A 19,712-nucleotide genomic window follows, 5' to 3' on the forward strand; every position below is an offset into this window, starting at 1 on the left:
CAACCGTTGACCACCTCCAATTGGGCTGCACTCTTTCACCAGCCTCTCTTAGTGAAATCAGTGAATTTCATCACTGACTACTGTTCTTGCAGCCCTTGGAATTCTACCACCACGCATTCTTACACCTCTACATTGCTCTCTCCTTGGGCCTGCTCTTCTCCCTGGCCCTGCTCCTCTCACTGTCCTGCACCTCTTACTGCATCTCTCACTGCTCCTGTACCTCTCACTGCATCTCTCACTGCTCCTGCACCTCTCACTGCATCTCTCACTGGGCCTGCTGTTCTCCCTGGCCCTCCTCCTCTCACTGTCCTGCACCTCTCACTGCACTACTCAAACTGCTTTTGCACTCCTTAAAGTCCTCCTTTTACTGTATAAGTGTCAATGTAATAGGAATAACCCCTGCCACTGGGTCTAAGCCAGACTGGAATCAGCTGTGGTTGGCCCAATTTACCCATCATAAATCAGTTGTGTGTCAATTATACAATTTTCTGTTTATTACAGTTTTTTACAATCACTTTGCTACTATTTTCAGAACCTTGATGTCATTTTTCACAACTCTAGACACAAAACTCACAACCAAAGATCAAAATGCACATTTTTCAAAACTCTTAACTCTTTTCTCAATTGCTTGGATACAATACACATAAAACTTGGATCATTTGTTCATTCAACCAAAATCACATGTTCAATATGACACAACTTAACATCAAAGTACTACTGTTTCAAAAGGCTATTCACACATCACATTTCAAATAAGTGTCTATTCATTTTCTTACAATGATCTAACTATCAATCAATACAACTGCCCAAAATGATAAGTAACTGTTGCATTATTCGTAATAGTTGTATGGAAACAGACAAAGAATCTTCCATGTTTACTGAAAATCATGAAAGTTTCAAGATAATGAGGTTCATTGTAACCAATAAGCATGGAGCATGAACCAATTATCACTGTACTGTATAGATGCAGGCCCTTGTAATTGCTTGTCCAATTCTGCCAACTTGTTACTGATGATTGAGTGCAGATTGTGAAATGATGTGACCTATGTTGTGATTGTACTGTAGTGTTTTCATCAATACATTACAAACCTTGTTCAATGATTCCAATGTGTCTGTCGTATTCTCTCTACTACTGCAGAACTTTTACAGATATGTATTTGCTCTACATGTACCATAATGAAATCTGTATCACCAATTTTGTTCTACAATACTTAATGATTGTACAAACAATGACTTAGTGAAACTATCAGTTGCTTGTGTGTGGGTGATCTATAGTTATGTTTCCATGGTATTTCACAGTAAATTTGTGTTTTGAAACAATGATTGTGCAAGTGCAAGATGTCTTTAAAGATGTGAATGCACAATGCAATGTTTTGAACACTAGACAGCCTGTGTTACAAGTGATTACCGTTTTGAGTTTTGTATCTAGAGTTGTGAAAAATGACATCAAGGTTCTGAAAATAGTAGCAAAGTGATTGTAAAAAACTGTATTAGCTGAGATATATTGTTTCAGAACTGATCTCATTGCAGAAGCAGAGGTTTTATACTGTATCTAAGGTTTGGAATATTGTTTTTGCTATTGTGGGATGTTGTGTGTTAACATTCGTAAATACTACAAAAACAATCCATAATTTTGTTGGGAGGTATAGCTTGTCTGTTAAGAAAATGTAAGCATTGTGGAAATGTGTTCACTGACTGCATATTGTGTGAAAACGACATGAAATGTGTGAATAGTATGGCCACAAAAGACTGATGCTGTGCCAATTGTGTTTAGAGTTTTGAAAATGTGACAACTGTTTGGACAAACGCTTGTTAGCGACTGAAAAAAACTGTAAACTGCACAGAAGAAAACATGTCCAATACATGCTAGACAGCTATATAGGCAAGTTTAATTTCCCAAACATATACACATTATATTAACAAATAATGACCGATATTCAATAACAAAGTTATTGAAGTAAACAATACTTACCTTTTGCTAACTCAAAGATGATAATAATAGCTGCCGGTGATTGGTTAAAAAGTTAAACTCAGGCGAGTAATTCCACGTTGACTCAAGGGGAACATGTAAACTCCACACAGAATGGCCTCCTGACCCAGCCAGGGCTTGAACAGGAGACCTTCTTGCTGTGAGACAACATTGCTCTGTTTGGGATGGCCACTGTGTTGCCCCAAACATCTTTATTAGAAGGGGCATCCCAATACTTAGTGTACGTTGTAACGTCAAGTAACATCTAAGAAGCCATGTCTTTATCACATTTTCCAAGTGTTGATTTTAGATTGGGAGAAAATTCTGATGAATCATCCGTAAACTAAATTGGACACCATGCATCACTAGCCTGGTTCTATATTTAACTCTCATAGCTTCAGGCACATCAGGGTACCTACCCAGGCCCAGTAGACAGGATGCTTTGCCTTTCCTGGCCAGGAGGGAGTAGGACGAATAGCCTGGTTCATTTTTCATGTTGAGTCAATTGTGTTGCTTGAAATTAACTCATCGTTTGTTAAAACAGCAAGCCCTCTGGCAGAAAGGGATCGTCTAGGTGATTCTACACCCAGACCGCCTCGGACACGGTATCTACATGGAAATCCCAAAGGCAGAGGCGCCTCTGACGTCCCTCGTTGACATTCCTCTACTGCCCGGACTGCCATACAGTGCCATATAGTGTTGTGCGTTAAAGCTCCGAGAGACGAGTTTAGAGGTGGGCTCGTCCGGGATTTGAACCCGGGACCTCTCGCACCCTAAGCGAGAATCATACCCCTAGACCAACGAGCCAATCGGGCAAACCCACCGGCCCCCTGGGAAACATTTTTCCAGCACGTAGCAGCCAGCTTCCAAAAAGCCAAAGCAGTCACGCGTTAGGCGTAAGGGGAATTAGCTCAAATGGTAGAGCGCTTGCTTAGCATGCGAGAGGTAGCGGGATCGATGCCCACATTCTCCACGTGGTTGACACTTGTTGCTAAATTCTCTGATGTTACAGACCCGCGGCGTGCCCTCTCTGTGGGTGCTTCTGCGGTTCACACTTGCAGAAAAGGGCTTTACTTTGGCTCCAGATTTTACATTTTGCCTCAAAAAGCCAACAGGTCCCAGTGTCGGTCCTCAGTATGGCACCTGAGCACACACATGAACGTCTTCTATAAGGATGTTACTTCACAAAGCAACATGGAGCTTTACATTCCAAGAGCGTTTTGTTGCCATTAAAAATTGGAATCACTTTCTTTCTATGTTCATTTGTCTTCCTGTCATTTCTGGTAAGGTATTTTTATTGCATTTCATAATCAGATTGTACATGTGAGCTGTGTGTTTCCTTTGGCCTGTACACATGAGCTGTGTGATTTCTTTAGCCAAAACGTCGATGGATTTTTCATTTATCCTAAGGTTTCGTACATGTTTAATTTGCTTCCTTGTAATGTGCTTGTGGTTGCTGAAATTTGGCACATTGTGTCTTGTTGGCCCACCGTCAGGGTGAACAGAAAACAGTGCTCAATGTTGCTTGAATGAACTCCTTTTTCGTCTACAGCCTGAGTGCTCTGGTAGAAAGGCTTAAAGGGCGGGGGATTGTTTTGGGGGTAACAAACACTTTTCCTTTGGACACGGTTCTGCTTGGAAACCACAAAACATCCAATAGGTCCCACCGAGATTTGAACTCGGATCGCTGGATTCAGAGTCCAGAGTGCTAACCATTACACCATGGAACCACAGTTTACTTTTGCACCTGACTCCCTGGGTCACGGAGAAAAGGACACTCGGACAGGGACTGTCAGGTAAGCCGCAGTGAGTCGGCTAAACAAAACCTTAAGAATTGCCCCTGATTGCCGAAACCCGGGATCGAACCAGGGACCTTTAGATCTTCAGTCTAACGCTCTCCCAACTGAGCTATTTCAGCCCCAACGGCTTATGTGGCAGAAATGTCCACGAGAAATCACACCATTAAAGCGGTCAGCCAGAGGAGGTAGAATAAAACACTTGGCCCGTACGGGGATCGAACCCGCGACCTTGGCGTTATTAGCACCACGCTCTAACCAACTGAGCTAACCGGCCACGCGTTTACATGTGGAACTGCGCATGTTTCTGACAAGACTGACATGAATGTTTCATAGTGTAGCAGCAACAAGAAGCAGAGCGAGAGACGGGCTCGTCCAGGATTTGAACCCGGGACCTCTCGCACCCAAAGCGAGAATCATACCCCTAGACCAACAAGCCAAGGCGTACTACCTCGTTGCTATGCCGCTGTGAAACATGTGACCACAACATAGTCACCATGTCCTCAAGCAGTTCTTGGGGATGGGCCTGTTGGGTCCTGCTACTCTGATTAGCCACAATGAGCCAACCTGCCCTAGTGTTGGGCTGGTGTCAAAATAAGCACTTATCGATATAAGTACATGTTAATTGCTTGAAATTTGAAATGGTGTGAAAGAACTTGACTGGTCTGCATAAATCCCAGACCTGTACCCAGCTGAACACCTTTGTTATGACTTACAGGCTCTGAGCCAAACACTCATCACCCAATCCTATCAATGATTTGTTCCCAGGCTCACAGTCATTTCTGCACAGAAAAAGCCCTTTTTGCAAAACTGCTGCAGCATAGATGGAAACAAAGTACTGTGACAAGGTCTGTATTGTACAGCATTAATATTTGTTTTGTTTGGAAAAACTGGAATAGTTAAACATGTTAATTTATTCTTAACGCCATTTCAGCATCTATGGGTATATTCATGGCGAGAACTGGTTATTGGCAACGCCAGAAATGCAGGTTAGGTGAATTGGAGATGTCAAATTGCCCTTCCCTCGGTATGTGTCTGTGTATAGATCAAGGTGTGTATAGTTTTTGTACTGTGGAAGGAAACCCAATAACGCAGTGCCCAGAGTAATTCCACGTTGACTCAAGGGGAAGATGTAAACTCCACACAGAATGGCCTCCTGACCCAGCCAGGGCTTGAACAGGAGACCTTCTTGCTGTGAGACAACAGTGCTCTGTTTGGGATGGCCACTGTGTTGCCCCAAACATCTTTATTAGAAGGGGCATCCCAATACTTAGTGTACGTTGTAACGTCAAGTAACATCTAAGAAGCCATGTCTTTATCACATTTTCCAAGTGTTGATTTTAGATTGGGAGAAAATTCTGATGAATCATCCGTAAACTAAATTGGACACCATGCATCACTAGCCTGGTTCTATATTTAACTCTCATAGCTTCAGGCACATCAGGGTACCTACCCAGGCCCAGTAGACAGGATGCTTTGCCTTTCCTGGCCAGGAGGGAGTAGGACGAATAGCCTGGTTGATTTTTCATGTTGAGTCAATTGTGTTGCTTGAAATTAACTCATCGTTTGTTAAAACAGCAAGCCCTCTGGCAGAAAGCATAAAGGGATCGTCTAGGTGATTCTACACCCAGACCGCCTCGGACACGGTATCTACATGGAAATCCCAAAGGCAGAGGCACCTCTGACGTCCCTCGTTGACATTCCTCTACTGCCCGGACTGCCATACACAATGGTGTTGTGCGTTAAAGCTCCGAGAGACGAGTTTAGAGGTGGGCTCGTCCGGGATTTGAACCCGGGACCTCTCGCACCCTAAGCGAGAATCATACCCCTAGACCAACAAGCCAATCGGGCAACCCCACCGGCCCCCTGGGAAACAATTTTCCAGCACGTAGCAGGCAGCTTCCAAAAAGCCAAAGCAGTCACGCGTTAGGGGTAAGGGGAATTAGCTCAAATGGTAGAGCGCTCGCTTAGCATGCGAGAGGTAGTGGGATCGATGCCCACATTCTCCACGTGGTTGACACTTGTTGCTAAATTCTCTGATGTTACAGACCCGCGGCGTGCCCTCTCTGTGGGTGCTTCTGCGGTTCACACTTGCAGAAAAGGGCTTCACTTTGGCTCCAGATTTTACATTTTGCCTCAAAAAGCCAACAGGTCCCAGTGTCGGTCCTCAGTATGGCACCTGAGCACACACATGAACGTCTTCTATAAGGATGTTACTTCACAAAGCAACATGGAGCTTTACATTCCAAGAGCGTTTTGTTGCCATTAAAAATTGGAATCACTTTCTTTCTATGTTCATTTGTCTTCCTGTCATTTCTGGTAAGGTATTTTTATTGCATTTCATTATCAGATTGTACATGTGAGCTGTGTGTTTCCTTCGGCCTGTACACATGAGCTGTGTGTTTTCTTTAGCCAAAACGTCGATGGATTTTTCATTTATCCTAAGGTTTCGTACATGTTTAATTTGCTTCCTTGTAATGTGCTTGTGGTTGCTGAAATTTGGCACATTGTGTCTTGTTGGCCCACCGTCAGGGTGAACAGAAAACAGTGCTCAATGTTGCTTGAATGAACTCCTTTTTCGTCTACAGCCTGAGTGCTCTGGTAGAAAGGCTTAAAGGGCGGGGGATTGTTTTGGGGGTAACAAACACTGTTCCCGGGGTAACAAACACTGTTCCCTTGGACACGGTTCTGCTTGGAAACCACAAAACATCCAATAGGTCCCACCGAGATTTGAACTCAGATCGCTGGATTCAGAGTCCAGAGTGCTAACCATTACACCATGGAACCACAGTTTGCTTTTGCACCTGACTCCCTGGGTCACGGAGAAAAGGACACTCGGACAGGGACTGTCAGGTAAGCCGCAGTGAGTCGGCTAAACAAAACCTTAAGAATTGCCCCTGATTGCCGAAACCTGGGATCAAACCAGGGACCTTTAGATCTTCAGTTTAACGCTCTCCCAACTGAGCTATTTCGGCCCCAACGGCTTATGTGGCAGAAATGTCCATGAGAAATCACACCATTAAAGCGGTCAGCCAGAGGAGGTAGAATAAAACAATTGGCCCGTACGGGGATCGAACCCGCAACCTTGGCGTTATTAGCACCACGCTCTAACCAACTGAGCTAACCGGCCACGCGTTTACATGTGGAACTGCGCATGTCTCCGACAAGACTGACATGAATGTTTCATAGTGTAGCCGCAACAAGAAGCAAAGCGAGAGACGGGCTCGTCCGGGATTTGAACCCGGGACCTCTCGCACCCAAAGCGAGAATCATACCCCAGACCAACGAGCCAAGGCGTACTACCTCGTTGCTATGCCGCTGTGAAACATGTGACCACAACATAGTCACCATGTCCTCAGGCAGTTCCTGGGGATGGGCCTGTTGGGTCCTGCTACTCTGATTAGCCACAATGAGCCAACCTGCCCTAGTGTTGGGCTGGTGTCAAAATAAGCACTTATCGATATAAGTACATGTTAATTGCTTGAAATTTGAAATGGTGTGAAAGAACTTGACTGGTCTGCATAAATCCCAGACCTGTACCCAGCTGAACACCTTTGTTATGACTTACAGGCTCTGAGCCAAACACTCATCACCCAATCCTATCAATGATTTGTTCCCAGGGTCACAGTCATTTCTGCACAGAAAAAGCCCTTTTTGCAAAACTGCTGCAGCATAGATGGAAACAAAGTACTGTGACAAGGTCTGTATTGTACAGCATTAATATTTGTTTTGTTTGGAAAAACTGGAATAGTTAAACATGTTAATTTATTCTTAACGCCATTTCAGCATCTATGGGTATATTCATGGCGAGAACTGGTTATTGGCAACGCCAGAAATGCAGGTTAGGTGAATTGGAGATGTCAAATTGCCCTTCCCTCGGTATGTGTCTGTGTATAGATCAAGGTGTGTATAGTTTTTGTACTGTGGAAGGAAACCCAATAACGCAGTGCCCAGAGTAATTCCACGTTGACTCAAGGGGAACATGTACTGTGACAAGGTCTGTATTGTACAGCATTAATATTTGTTTTGTTTGGAAAAACTGGAATAGTTAAACATGTTAATTTATTCTTAACGCCATTTCAGCATCTATGGGTATATTCATGGCGAGAACTGGTTATTGGCAACGCCAGAAATGCAGGTTAGGTGAATTGGAGATGTCAAATTGCCCTTCCCTCGGTATGTGTCTGTGTATAGATCAAGGTGTGTATAGTTTTTGTACTGTGGAAGGAAACCCAATAACGCAGTGCCCAGAGTAATTCCACGTTGACTCAAGGGGAACATGTAAACTCCACACAGAATGGCCTCCTGACCCAGCCAGGGCTTGAACAGAAGACCTTCTTGCTGTGAGACAACAGTGCTCTGTTTGGGATGGCCACTGTGTTGCCCCAAACATCTTTATTAGAAGGGGCATCCCAATACTTAGTGTACGTTGTAACGTCAAGTAACATCTAAGAAGCCATGTCTTTATCACATTTTCCAAGTGTTGATTTTAGATTGGGAGAAAATTCTGATGAATCATCCGTAAACTAAATTGGACACCATGCATCACTAGCCTGGTTCTATATTTAACTCTCATAGCTTCAGGCACATCAGGGTACCTACCCAGGCCCAGTAGACAGGATGCTTTGCCTTTCCTGGCCAGGAGGGAGTAGGACGAATAGCCTGGTTCATTTTTCATGTTGAGTCAATTGTGTTGCTTGAAATTAACTCATCGTTTGTTAAAACAGCAAGCCCTCTGGCAGAAAGCATAAAGGGATCGTCTAGGTGATTCTACACCCAGACCGCCTCGGACACGGTATCTACATGGAAATCCCAAAGGCAGAGGCGCCTCTGACGTCCCTCGTTGACATTCCTCTACTGCCCGGACTGCCATACACAATGGTGTTGTGCGTTAAAGCTCCGAGAGACGAGTTTAGAGGTGGGCTCGTCCGGGATTTGAACCCGGGACCTCTCGCACCCTAAGCGAGAATCGTACCCCTAGACCAACGAGCCAATCGGGCAACCCCACCGGCCCCCTGGGAAACATTTTTCCAGCACGTAGCAGCCAGCTTCCAAAAAGCCAAAGCAGTCACTCGTTAGGCGTAAGGGGAATTAGCTCAAATGGTAGAGCGCTCGCTGCGCAAAGGAAGGGGCCCAATCTTTGCGCCCCCGCACGCAAGCAAAAAAGAGAAGCAAAAAGCGGGTATGCGGCGCCAGATTTCACCTGCAACAATATTCTGGATATTTTCCTCTGCGTTATGTTATGTTACAGTAGTTTTAGTTATATTTGAAACAAGTCACCCTCCGCGGGCTGGACTCGAACCCGTGGTCTGCGTGACGAAGTATCCAACAAATCCTTACAAAAAATGTACTGTAGTAAAACCATGGTTACCACAAAATAAACATGGTTTTGCTAATAGTAAACAATACACCAAAAAGCATGGTTTCTACGCTTTTACAAAAAAAACATGGTTAATTTAACCGCGCAACTATTTAGTTATCTATATGGCATGTCATTATATTGATTGATTTTTATTATTTTGTGTCTATTATTTTTTTTAAAGAACATTACCTGTTTATATAAAAATGAATAAAAACCATACTACACTTTTACCACAAAAATATGGTTAATTTAAAGGACAAGTTCGGTATTTTACACTTAAAGCCCTGTTTTCAGATTGTTTATGGTGAAATAGAATGGTTTTGACTGAAATTTCGACATTTTCGGCTGCCCTGAGAATTTTCGCGTGTTTGTGTTTCAGCTCAGACCTCTACAATGGGTTTAATGGTGCACTGGAACAATCCTTCCTAAAATGCATTAAACTTTCGTTTACAAAGACGTGAAACTCACCGAGTGGTCAGGGGTGTTCACTGGTATGCTCACACAAAAATCGCTCCAAAAGACGCATTCCAACAGGTTTTATCGTAGTTTTTAACAACTCCATTGACATGTATTAGTTGTGCTGTGAGGTACGGTATTACTCCGCGCCGGGAACTTTGTTTCTATTCTTGCAATTGGCAAAGGCGGATTAGCGCCACCACCTGGGCTGGAGTGTTTATTATTCAAGCTCTAAGCGGAAGAATGTACAGGTGTGAGGCGTTTGGGAAAATAGGTCCACAAGTTAACAACGAATGCTAAAACAGCTGTTGGAAAGCATCTTTTGCAGCGATTTTTGTGTGAGCATACCAGTGAACACCCCTGACCACTCGGTGAGTTTCACGTCTTTGTAAACGAAAGTTTAATGCATTTTAGGAAGGATTGTTCCAGTGCACCTATACACCCATTGTAGAGGTCTGAGCTGAAACACAAACACGCGAAAATTCTCAGGACAGCCGCAAATGTCGAAATTTCAGTCAAAACCATTCTATTTCACCATAAACAATCTGAAAACAGGGCTTTAAGTCTAAAATACCGAACTTGTCCTTTAACTATGCCTATTATCTATGATCATTATATTGGTTGATATTAATAATTTTGTGTATATTATTATTTAAAAGAACATTACCTGTTTATGTTTATATAAAAATTTATAAAAAGCATGGTTACTACACTTTTACCACAAAAAACATGGTTCATTTAACTGTGCCTCTTTTAGTTATGTACTATGACATATCATTATATTGATTGATATTCATTATTTTGTGTATATTATTTTGTATAAAATATTACGTGTTTATAAGGTAATGAAAGTAAGGTAAATTTGTATGTTTTTTATGTTTATATAAAAATGTTTCTTTAAAGACGTGTTTTTGTGTGGCATATGATTTGATTGATATGATTTTTCGGATTTATTTATCAGATCCACAGACACTTCAGATGTAAATTTTTTTATTAAAATAAATACACACAAATATTGAAATGATCACACACACACACACACACACACACACACGCACAAATATGTACAATATATACAGGAAAGATGTTATTTATTGAGGTGGTGGAGTTTGACATCTTTCTTGCTGGCGCTGCTCTGCCAACCATTCCTCTAAAGATTTGCCATTTGAGGCACGCAAACAAAATGTGGCATTACCATATCGGCTATGGCCAAACTCTTTCGTTTTGGGCTGCCCACATTTGCTGCACGTGTTAAAAGTAACCCCTCGCACATACTTCCTCTTCTGGACACCACTTTCATTCTCCACAGCCCGTCGGCGCCTGTTCCTTTGGGTGTAACGGGACACAGGAGCAGCAGACGCCGGAGCAGGGGGAGCTGGGACTGCACTGGATGTCGAAGCACCAGAAGGTGGAATCACCACTGACACAGTCATGTCTGGATTAAAGACTACTGTGCCAAACGACAACCCCGGTGCTAAAATGTGCTGCATAACTCCTGATGCTGTGGGGGCAGGTGCGATGGGTGCTAAAATGGGCTGCACAACTCCTGATGCTGTGGAGGCAGGTGCGATGGGAAACTCCCTGGTGGCAGCAGCTGGCTTTCGACCTGGTCGCAGAAGAGGAGCCTGTCCTCCACGATTTGGTGGAAGGAAAAATTGATGTTTTGGGCCTGATGTTGATGGTACTTCATTCAATTTTTCCCTCGGTGGAGGCAGGTGTGTATCAGCCACAGCAATTGGGTTAGATGGAGTCAGACCCTGACCGAGGACGCCCATTTCCAGTCTATTCTTCCACTTACGAAACCTGAAAAAAGAAATTTTTATTATATATATGTGTGTAAGTATTCAGTTAATTTGAAGCAAATGATGTGCCTTGCTTACCACTGAGTGAGTGTCCTATGGTTTATCTCAAACAGCTGGATCGTTGTTTCATCCATCAGGGTTGGATTGTTAACCACCAACTCTCGGATGTGGTGGTAATCTGAAATAACTTTAGACCACCTGGGGATGCAAACTCCATCTTTCTTGGTTGACGACTTGTGTAAAGCACAAAGCTTCATACAAATGGTGTTAACCAAGCGGTTGGCATCAGGCCACTGCGCTGGACCCCCAGGATGTCCAATCAGACACCGTTTTACACTCTCCACACCTGGTGTGACTCCAGACCGCTTCGGTGCCTTATAGCGCCCATGTGTCAGCTGAGGCTGATGTCGAGGCTGATAGTTGACCCGCTGTTTATCGAAATCTAGGAGAGCTTTCCACAGCTGGATGGCCTCTGTCACCTGCTGGTCAGTAAGGTAAGGAGCCTCACGAAGACCCACCAGGAAACCAGCCAAATCCAGGACCTTGTCCCACCCAGCGATGCCATCGGGTCCAATGACTGCTCCCTAGTAAATGCAGATTTATGTGAATTTATGTGGAGTAAAACGAGATTAATTAGTTTTTTTTTCAATTGCTATCAAGCATTGTTTTAGGTCAATACTAAGAGGGCATTTAAAAACTGTACACAGTCAAAACCTGTCAAAGCAGGAACAAGCAACTAACCCAACAGGGTTGGACGTCTTATTAATGTCACAGTGCGGTAAAGAGGTTAATGTGATCCATCAGTTCAATGCATTCAATATCCACATCTTTCAAAATTCTTCTGTCATTTATGCTTTATTACTTGCAAAACACAATGTATTATGTATACTATGTACATTTCTCAAATGCTAACACACTGCTTTTGAAATTGTTATAAACATTTTTAAAAGAATAATGGCAAATTCCATGCATTTCTCCAGTAATTGTTTTAAAAATATAGAGAATTGTAGCAGAAAATGAAATAGTAATCATTCTAAGCTAATTGCAGTTTTACTTGAAAGCCAACCCATGTGTTCTGCTCTAGTCTCATTACCATGATTTACAGTATTAAAAAGGGGATATCTTGGAACTTACTTAGCAATTTTGCAATATGGATCAAAAAGACAGGTTGGTAAGGAAAGTAGATTGGTTCAGAGAGGGAGAGTATGTGGAGGAATGCTTGTTAGCAATTAAAAAAAAGACCTTAAAGTGTCTTACCTGAGCCTCGTCGGAAATACTGCTTCCAGTGTCAGATGGCTGTGACAGCACTGAATGGGCAGGGGCAAGATGCTGTCGTTCTCCACCAGGAGATGATGATGTGGACGGCTCAGCCAGTAACACATCAGCCATCGATGCTGGGGACTGATGCAAAGGCAAAGATGAGGGGCTGTTTTCAAGATCACGGCAAGGGTCATCCTCATACAGCACTGGAACTGTGATGTCCTCCATGATCTCTTCCTCAAACCCCTCATCTTGCAGGTCCTGATCATCAACTTCCTCCACCAGCCTGTCTTCCTCCTCTGGGTTCTGGAGCACTGGAGTAAGTGTTTTGCCAGTCTGGCTGTAAAGGTACTCCATTCCCAGCAATTCACCTACAAGAATAAAAAAAGTTAGTCATTTGTCAGCAGCCATATCACCCTGTAGCCCAAGACAGCTTGCCCACTGAAGCTAAGCAGGGCTGAGCCTGGTTAGTACTTGGATGGGAGACCACCTGGGAAAACCAGGTTGCTGCTGGTAGAGGTGTTAGTGAGACCAGCAGGGGGTGCTCACCCTGTGGTCTGTGTGGGTCCTAATGCCCCAGTATAGTGACGGGGACACTATACTGTCAAAAAAAGCACCGTCCTTCGGATGAGACGTTAAACCGAGGTCCTGACTCTCTGTGGTCATTAAAAATCCCAGGATGTCCTTCGAAAAAGAGTAGGGGTGTGCCCCGGCATCCTGGCCAAACTTGCCCATTGGCCTACTAATCATCCCTCATACTAATTGGCTATATCACTCGGTCTCCTCTCCACTAATAAGCTGGTGTGGTGTGTGGTGTGTGTGGTGTGGTGTGTGGTGTGTGTGGTGTGGTGTGTGTGGTGTGTGTGGTGTGTGTGGTGTGTGTGGTGTGGTGTGTGGTGTGTGGTGTGTGTGGTGTGTGTGGTGTGTGTGGTGTGTGTGGTGTGTGTGGTGTGTGGTGTGTGTGTGGTGTGTGTGTGGTGTGTGTGTGGTGTGTGTGTGGTGTGGTGTGTGGTGTGTGTGTGGTGTGGTGTGTGTGGTGTGTGTGGTGTGTGTGGTGTGTGGTGTGTGGTGTGTGTGGTGTGTGTGGTGTGTGGTGTGTGGTGTGTGGTGTGTGGTGTGCGTTCTGGTGCAATATGGCTGCCGTCGCATCATCCAGGTGGATGCTGCACATTGGTGGTGGTTGAGGAGATTCCCCCGTTCATATGTAAAGCGCTTTGAGCACTGGAAAAGCGCTATATAAAATGTAACTAATTAATTTGTCTAGTACATTAGTACACTAAATATATAACTTAGTAGAATATTACAAAAGAACAAATTATTGAATTTCTTGCCTGTATATGCTCCAGGAGGGCGATAGCGCTCATCCCAGGGCTTTCCGAAGACAGTTCGGGAAAGCTTGTCCACAGCCTCTTTCATGGCACTGCCATATGTCCGGATGGAGGACGCTCCTTTTATGGCATCTTCCATCCTGTCATCATTCCAGCGCATCAAGCCCTCAAGAAGATAAGCCTGAAAATGTGCATCACTGGCACTGGTTCCTAAAAGTCAGATAAACAAAATGGTTTTATGTGTCACACATGTTCAAGATATGTGCTGCACATGAGGTGCTATGTAATTACATAAACAATTATTGGTATTATAACCAGAGTTACTAGTGACTGGTAAGACAGCTTTGTCAATGCTTATGACATCAGAAAAGACCTGTAATATTACTGTAGAGTGTGACATTTATTAATGTGACATTACTTTAAAGAAATATTTTTAATCCATATGTATGTAATACCTGGAATAAAACGGTTTAGGTGGAGGTGGAATGATTCCAAAGAGGTAGAGCCACGGGCACATCTGTAGCAGCACAGTTCCACACCGCCTTTCTTCAGTGTCCCTGTCTTCGTGTAGAGGGGAAAGTTCTCAGGGTCTTGGATACACTGTACGTGCTTACGCTGTTCTTTTCAAATCTGCTGGATCCGTTCATGGTCCAGCAGAGGAACTCCCAGAGTGTCTTTACCACTCGCACTGTCAAACAGATCAACCAGAGATCCAATCAATCTGGTGGTCTCCTCCACACCCCTGGTCCTCCTCCGGCAGTTCAGTGCCAACTCTCTCCGGGTAATGCGGGCACTCAGCGCCTTTCCTGAGATGTGGCCAGCCTTCTTTGCTGCCAGCTCACCCTCCTTTGCACGGTGAAGAGCAGCCACATCATCTGGATCCCACTCAAAGATGCACATGGACAGACGTGCCATGAAGATCCCATAGAGCGGATGAGCCTCTGTCGTGACACCTGCAGCAAATCGCCGCATGAAATGCCAGATGTCAAGGCGCACTTCAAGCTCATCCCACTCCGAAATCATGACATTCACCTGAGACTTGCCATGAAGACTGCAGCAATCTCTGTCCACGTACATCACTTTCGGGACTGCCTCTCCTGCCTCTCGGTAGCGTTTCATTAGGCCAGCTGCCATAGGGTGCAGTCCATGTCCCTCTGCGGCTGTCAGCACAGAGACAAGGACTTGGCCATGTTCGTTTCCTACATTTGTGCACCAGGCAGCTGTTCCTGCAGCAGCACCGGCAAGTTTCTTTGTGACCTATTGCAAAAAATAAAATAATTAAAAACTGTGTACACACACATATCCATATGGCAAATTTCTGGATACAGGGATGTGTTACCTTCTTTGTGGAGTCCATCTTCAGAACACAGCCCAAGACAGATGTAATTTTGGCTTTGACCTCGTGCAGTCGCCCCAGAACATCCCTGGCAGCCACTTAGGTTTAGGTAGGGCAGGTAAAGAGGGAGGCTCCGCAAACACAGGTGGTTGCACAAGGAAGGACCTTGTAAATGGTTCACAGGCAGTCAGGTACTGAAGGACACGCTGTGTCCATGCCTCACTGTGTTGTTCCATGAGCTTCTTGTACAGCTGTGTCACGCTGTTGCCCTGTGTCCTCTCCCTCATCATCCTCAGCATCCGGTTGTCACATGAGTATCTAAAAAACAACAGTATAATCATGCAAATGCTTTGTTTGGTAAAAAAAAATATCACAAATTAAAGTGCCTAATAATGAATGATTGTCATTATGAATTACCTGTATGTCAGCAAAGCTGGAAACTGACTGCGGTGGCCCATATCCAGTTGCCCCAAAATGTCCTCGGACCAGGCGGGATATTTCTTTTTGCAGCGTTTGCACTCCAGATACTCAGTGGCAAGATCATACCAACCGTCGATGTCCAAGACTTTGCGCACGGTACGGTAAAGTCCTGCGGCTGTTAGTTTGTGCTTATCACAGTCTGGTCGAACACAGACAAGAGGAAATCGCCACATCTTGAGCGGCATCCATAAGAAAAGGGGCCGACAGAAGAAGAGGTCAGGTGAGGCGGCCGGCTGAGTGTGAATTAAACGGACCTGAGGAGGATACCACCAAAGCTTCAGTTGGGACACTAGTTCTGGCTTGCCGGTTCGCGGGTTGGCCTTAAATAGTGTTTTCCGTATCCACTTATGCTGGAAAGGTGGAAGATGATCTTTCCAGTGAACTGGAAGCTCAGCTGGTGGTGGATGATGTGGAAGACCTGGTGCTTTTGCTGTTTCCGCTGATGGAGACGGACCAGAACAGGTCTCTGAGTGAATTAAAACAAAAACAATATAAGGATGAATGTTGCATTTCATAGTAAAATACCACAAAGCAGCCCACAAACAGTCGGCGAAGCAGAATTTTGGACAAGTATTAATAATTATTAGGATTAGATTTAGGAATAACAGTGAGGAAAATGGTACTAGTGTTAAGAAGCAAAGAACCCAGTGTACAGTTTATTAATGTAAGATCCCAGCAAGCAATTTTGGCTAAAATAAGGCAGAATTTGGGCTGCTCATGAAAGTCTAACAGATGTCTAACCATAGCACACAAATAGATGATACATATAAAAGAAATGAAAGCAAACACCTTGAACACCTGTTGACTTTGCTTACATAATGGAATATCATACATCTCAAAGTTATTTAGGCAAGAACAGCATAAAAATGTATTCAAGGTTATTTTAGGGTAGAAGTGGATTAATCATAGCTGGACTACATTGGGTTTCGGTTTTTGCTTGCTGGGATAAAATGTTGATGTGTAAATTAGATAGAATGGAGCAAGGATATGAGGCGTGGTGAATTTAGTATAAATGAATGATGCCCACAGACATGAAGCATGCACACAGACACATTAAGGAAAAGATGTTCCTCTAATAATTACAACAATGATCCCAACCATCCTGTCTGCTTAGGTGGAGCTAAAGAGTGAGTGAGAAGTGCAAGCGGTGTGAAGAAGTTATGCAGTGATTGTTTAACAACGGGTACGTTCGGAAACCCAAATACACTGACACCTTTAAACATCCTTACGGTTTCGAAGAAATGCGCTCAAAGCATACATCCAGCTTGAGGCAAGATGTGACATAATTCTGTATTGTAAACAAAAAATTTTTAAAAATGTTGATTATTTAAAAAAAAATGCTTCTGCTTTTGCATTTTCACAAAAACATTCTTATAATATTTGCATCTGTGTCATATGCCACACCTGTATTTATCTGTGCTTCACATTGTGATGCAGCAAATACCAGTTCCTCATCATCATCTTCAGCAGTGGAAACGGAAGTGCCTGGAGCAGAAATAATAATAAAACTGTTATTATGTTATGTTGTTCACCGTAAACTTATGAGACAAATTTATGTAAGATGGTGCTTACCAGTAGTGAAAAGCTGCCTTCGGGTCAAATGTGTGGCTGGGGGTTCTGCTGCTGGAGGAGGTAAAGTGGACTGCAGTAATGGATCTGGAAACAAAAAACAAATTTGCCATAATGATACATAAATACATGTAAAACCGCTGTAAGGAAAATTCTATATTCACACAGTCCTACTCACAGTGTTTCACTGGTGACATGAGTTTTCTCGCCAGGTGAGAAGGAGACAAATGTTTGCCACGCATCAACAGCGCTTTCACAGTGGCGCTCTGCTGTACACCAGTTTGGATGGCTGCGGGTGAAGGTGCAGAGACACTGGAGGTTGCACGTGGACGTACAGAGGCACTGGAGGTTGCAGGTGGAGGAACAGAAGCACTGGGGGTTGCAGGTGGAGGTGCAGAGGCACTGGAGGTTGCACGTGGACGTACAGAGGAACTGGAGGTTGCAGGTGGAGGTGCAGAGGCACTGGAGGTTGCAACTTGAGGTTCAGGCTGGCATACACGGGTGCCCACAGCAGACGCCTGTCTTTTCAAGACATACGTCTTGAAAATGGCCATGTTGGTGTTGGGGTTGGCATTTGCCTTTACCAGGTACCTGATGAGGGCTTGGGCCTGCTTGCTCTGGTCCTCATAAACTTTCTTCATGGACCGGCCCTGGAAGTCACCAAACTCCACCATCAAGCAGCCTTGGTCTCCAGTTGCATGGGCTTCTGCTTGCATTTCCTGCTTTCTCTTATACTTCTCCGCTTCTTCTGCCATCTCTCTAATAAGAGAAGTATACTGCAGGTACAGCTGTTTGTTTTCTGACAGCGGGGTTGGATGGGCTTTCTCACTGGAACTGCTAAGCACCAAATACACTGCATACCCCAGAGAGTTTTCCAGGAGCCATCTAAATCGCTGGCCCTGGTACTTCCCAAACTGAAGTTTGCAGTGGGCCAGTACTAAAAACTGGTCACTGGGGTCTCCACCATTTGTGCTGACAAAAGATCTAGCCTCTGCCAGCACCTCCTCTTTACTTTTGGCCCTTCCGGACTCAAGCTTTTCTAGGCGCTTTGCCTCTGCTGATGGTGCCATGAGGAGTCGGCTTGATGTTGCCGATTGCCGTTGAAAAACCGGATACGCATACATTTTCTGAAATGAAAATTAGAAAGAGACTATTACCTCTAGCAATCTGACGTTAAGTGTGTAATGGTAATTTAATAAGCTACATGTAAACCATATTACTGTGGTAATAAATATGGCTATGACCATAAACTGGCTTGCTGATGAGTTTTCTAAAGGGGAAGGAATCTCGGATACCGTGTATAAAATATGTCAATATAAGTCAAATATTAAGTCTGAAATTTACTTCTATTTCCAAAGCTGTCGTGTTAAACATCACCATTCTAGGGGCCTAGAAGAATCTAAAAAACAAGCCTTGTGCATGATAGAAAATAATACTAAGTAATTTAAAGTTGGTTTGATACCTTTAGGCCAAACAGTATTGTAGTTTATGTGTTTATGCATATCTGACGTACGTTACTGCATTAAAGTTGATTTTATATTTGATATTCATTTAAATAATAATAATTCGTTTGACTCTAGCATTTGCTGTTTTTATTTAATCAATTAAATAATTTATCAATACGACCCAATGGCAGAAGGATGACAATTTTTTCCTAATAATATCCTTTCATAGCACATAAAAGACATATTACCCCAAAAGGGTCCTTGCGCTATGAAATGGATATTTTTAGGAACGTTTATCTTTCATCCTCCTGTCATGAGGATATTGTTACATATCATTTATGAAACCACAGTTATCTCTTATTGTTTTGGACTGAAATCCGAGGGTTAAACTTTAATGAGTATGAAGCCGAATGTCTAATGAATGTCATGACATTTGCAAACGTTAAACTAACGTGAACTTAACCACCGTGTTAAACTGCACAGAAAAAAAACATGTCCAATGCATGCTAGACAGCTATATAGGCTAGTTTAATTTTCCAAACATATACACATTATATTAACAAATAATGACCGATATCTAATAACGAAGTAAACAAGACTTACCTATCGCTAACTCAAAGATGATAATAATAGCTGCCGGTGATTGGTTAAAAGTTTACCTCAGGAGAGAAACGCGATTGGTCAAAAGTGAGCCACAGGAGAGGAACGCGCGATTGGTCCAAAGTAAGCTATGGGAGTGAAACGCGATTGGTCAAAAGTAAGCCACAGAAGAGAAACGTGATTTGTCAAAAGTAAGCCACAGGGAGAAACGTGATTGGTCAAAGTAAGCCACAGGAAGAAACGTGATTGGTCAAAAGTAAGCCACAGGAAGAAACGTGATTGGCTTATGCGGGCTTACTTTGGCTCACT

At 43.6% G+C, this 19,712-nt stretch overlaps 2 protein-coding genes, 11 non-coding genes and 1 pseudogene across 13 annotated transcripts; 2 read left to right on the plus strand and 12 right to left on the minus strand.

The window, feature by feature from the left end:
• Window positions 1-2,704: 2,704 nt before the first annotated feature.
• Window positions 2,705-2,776, minus strand: trnap-agg (transfer RNA proline (anticodon AGG)). Its single transcript has one exon. It is a non-coding gene; the product is annotated as a tRNA-Pro (tRNA).
• Window positions 2,777-3,627: 851 nt separating this feature from the next.
• On the minus strand, window positions 3,628-3,699 carry trnaq-cug (transfer RNA glutamine (anticodon CUG)). The gene has a single exon. It is a non-coding gene; the product is annotated as a tRNA-Gln (tRNA).
• Window positions 3,700-3,814: 115 nt separating this feature from the next.
• trnaf-gaa (transfer RNA phenylalanine (anticodon GAA)) lies at window positions 3,815-3,887 on the minus strand. The gene has a single exon. It is a non-coding gene; the product is annotated as a tRNA-Phe (tRNA).
• Window positions 3,888-3,968: 81 nt separating this feature from the next.
• trnai-aau (transfer RNA isoleucine (anticodon AAU)) lies at window positions 3,969-4,042 on the minus strand. Its single transcript has one exon. It is a non-coding gene; the product is annotated as a tRNA-Ile (tRNA).
• A 90-nt stretch (window positions 4,043-4,132) lies between these two features.
• Window positions 4,133-4,204, minus strand: trnap-ugg (transfer RNA proline (anticodon UGG)). The gene has a single exon. It is a non-coding gene; the product is annotated as a tRNA-Pro (tRNA).
• Window positions 4,205-5,536: 1,332 nt separating this feature from the next.
• Window positions 5,537-5,608, minus strand: trnap-agg (transfer RNA proline (anticodon AGG)). The gene has a single exon. It is a non-coding gene; the product is annotated as a tRNA-Pro (tRNA).
• A 93-nt stretch (window positions 5,609-5,701) lies between these two features.
• On the plus strand, window positions 5,702-5,774 carry trnaa-agc (transfer RNA alanine (anticodon AGC)). Its single transcript has one exon. It is a non-coding gene; the product is annotated as a tRNA-Ala (tRNA).
• A 706-nt stretch (window positions 5,775-6,480) lies between these two features.
• On the minus strand, window positions 6,481-6,552 carry trnaq-cug (transfer RNA glutamine (anticodon CUG)). The gene has a single exon. It is a non-coding gene; the product is annotated as a tRNA-Gln (tRNA).
• A 115-nt stretch (window positions 6,553-6,667) lies between these two features.
• Window positions 6,668-6,740, minus strand: trnaf-gaa (transfer RNA phenylalanine (anticodon GAA)). The gene has a single exon. It is a non-coding gene; the product is annotated as a tRNA-Phe (tRNA).
• Window positions 6,741-6,821: 81 nt separating this feature from the next.
• Window positions 6,822-6,895, minus strand: trnai-aau (transfer RNA isoleucine (anticodon AAU)). The gene has a single exon. It is a non-coding gene; the product is annotated as a tRNA-Ile (tRNA).
• Window positions 6,896-8,685: 1,790 nt separating this feature from the next.
• Window positions 8,686-8,757, minus strand: trnap-agg (transfer RNA proline (anticodon AGG)). Its single transcript has one exon. It is a non-coding gene; the product is annotated as a tRNA-Pro (tRNA).
• Window positions 8,758-10,626: 1,869 nt separating this feature from the next.
• On the minus strand, window positions 10,627-13,002 carry LOC135780040 (uncharacterized). The gene is made up of 3 exons (XM_065290993.2): window positions 12,643-13,002; window positions 11,464-11,969; window positions 10,627-11,386 (listed from the first exon to the last, which is right to left on the minus strand). The coding sequence occupies exons 1-3, from the start codon at window positions 13,000-13,002 to the stop codon at window positions 10,675-10,677; spliced, it is 1,578 nt and encodes a 525-aa protein (XP_065147065.1). The 3' UTR covers window positions 10,627-10,674.
• A 42-nt stretch (window positions 13,003-13,044) lies between these two features.
• On the plus strand, window positions 13,045-13,161 carry LOC135780097 (5S ribosomal RNA; annotated as a pseudogene).
• A 4,180-nt stretch (window positions 13,162-17,341) lies between these two features.
• On the minus strand, window positions 17,342-18,467 carry LOC135780076 (uncharacterized). Its single transcript, XM_065291009.2, has 2 exons — window positions 17,537-18,467; window positions 17,342-17,445 (listed from the first exon to the last, which is right to left on the minus strand). Exons 1-2 carry the CDS (start codon window positions 18,426-18,428, stop codon window positions 17,342-17,344), a joined length of 996 nt encoding a protein of 331 aa, XP_065147081.2. The 5' UTR covers window positions 18,429-18,467.
• Between the last annotated feature and the right edge of the window lie 1,245 nt (window positions 18,468-19,712).

The sequence above is a fragment of the Paramisgurnus dabryanus genome, chromosome 19 (genome assembly GCF_030506205.2).
Source record: "Paramisgurnus dabryanus chromosome 19, PD_genome_1.1, whole genome shotgun sequence".
Taxonomy (NCBI): Eukaryota; Metazoa; Chordata; class Actinopteri; order Cypriniformes; family Cobitidae; genus Paramisgurnus; species Paramisgurnus dabryanus.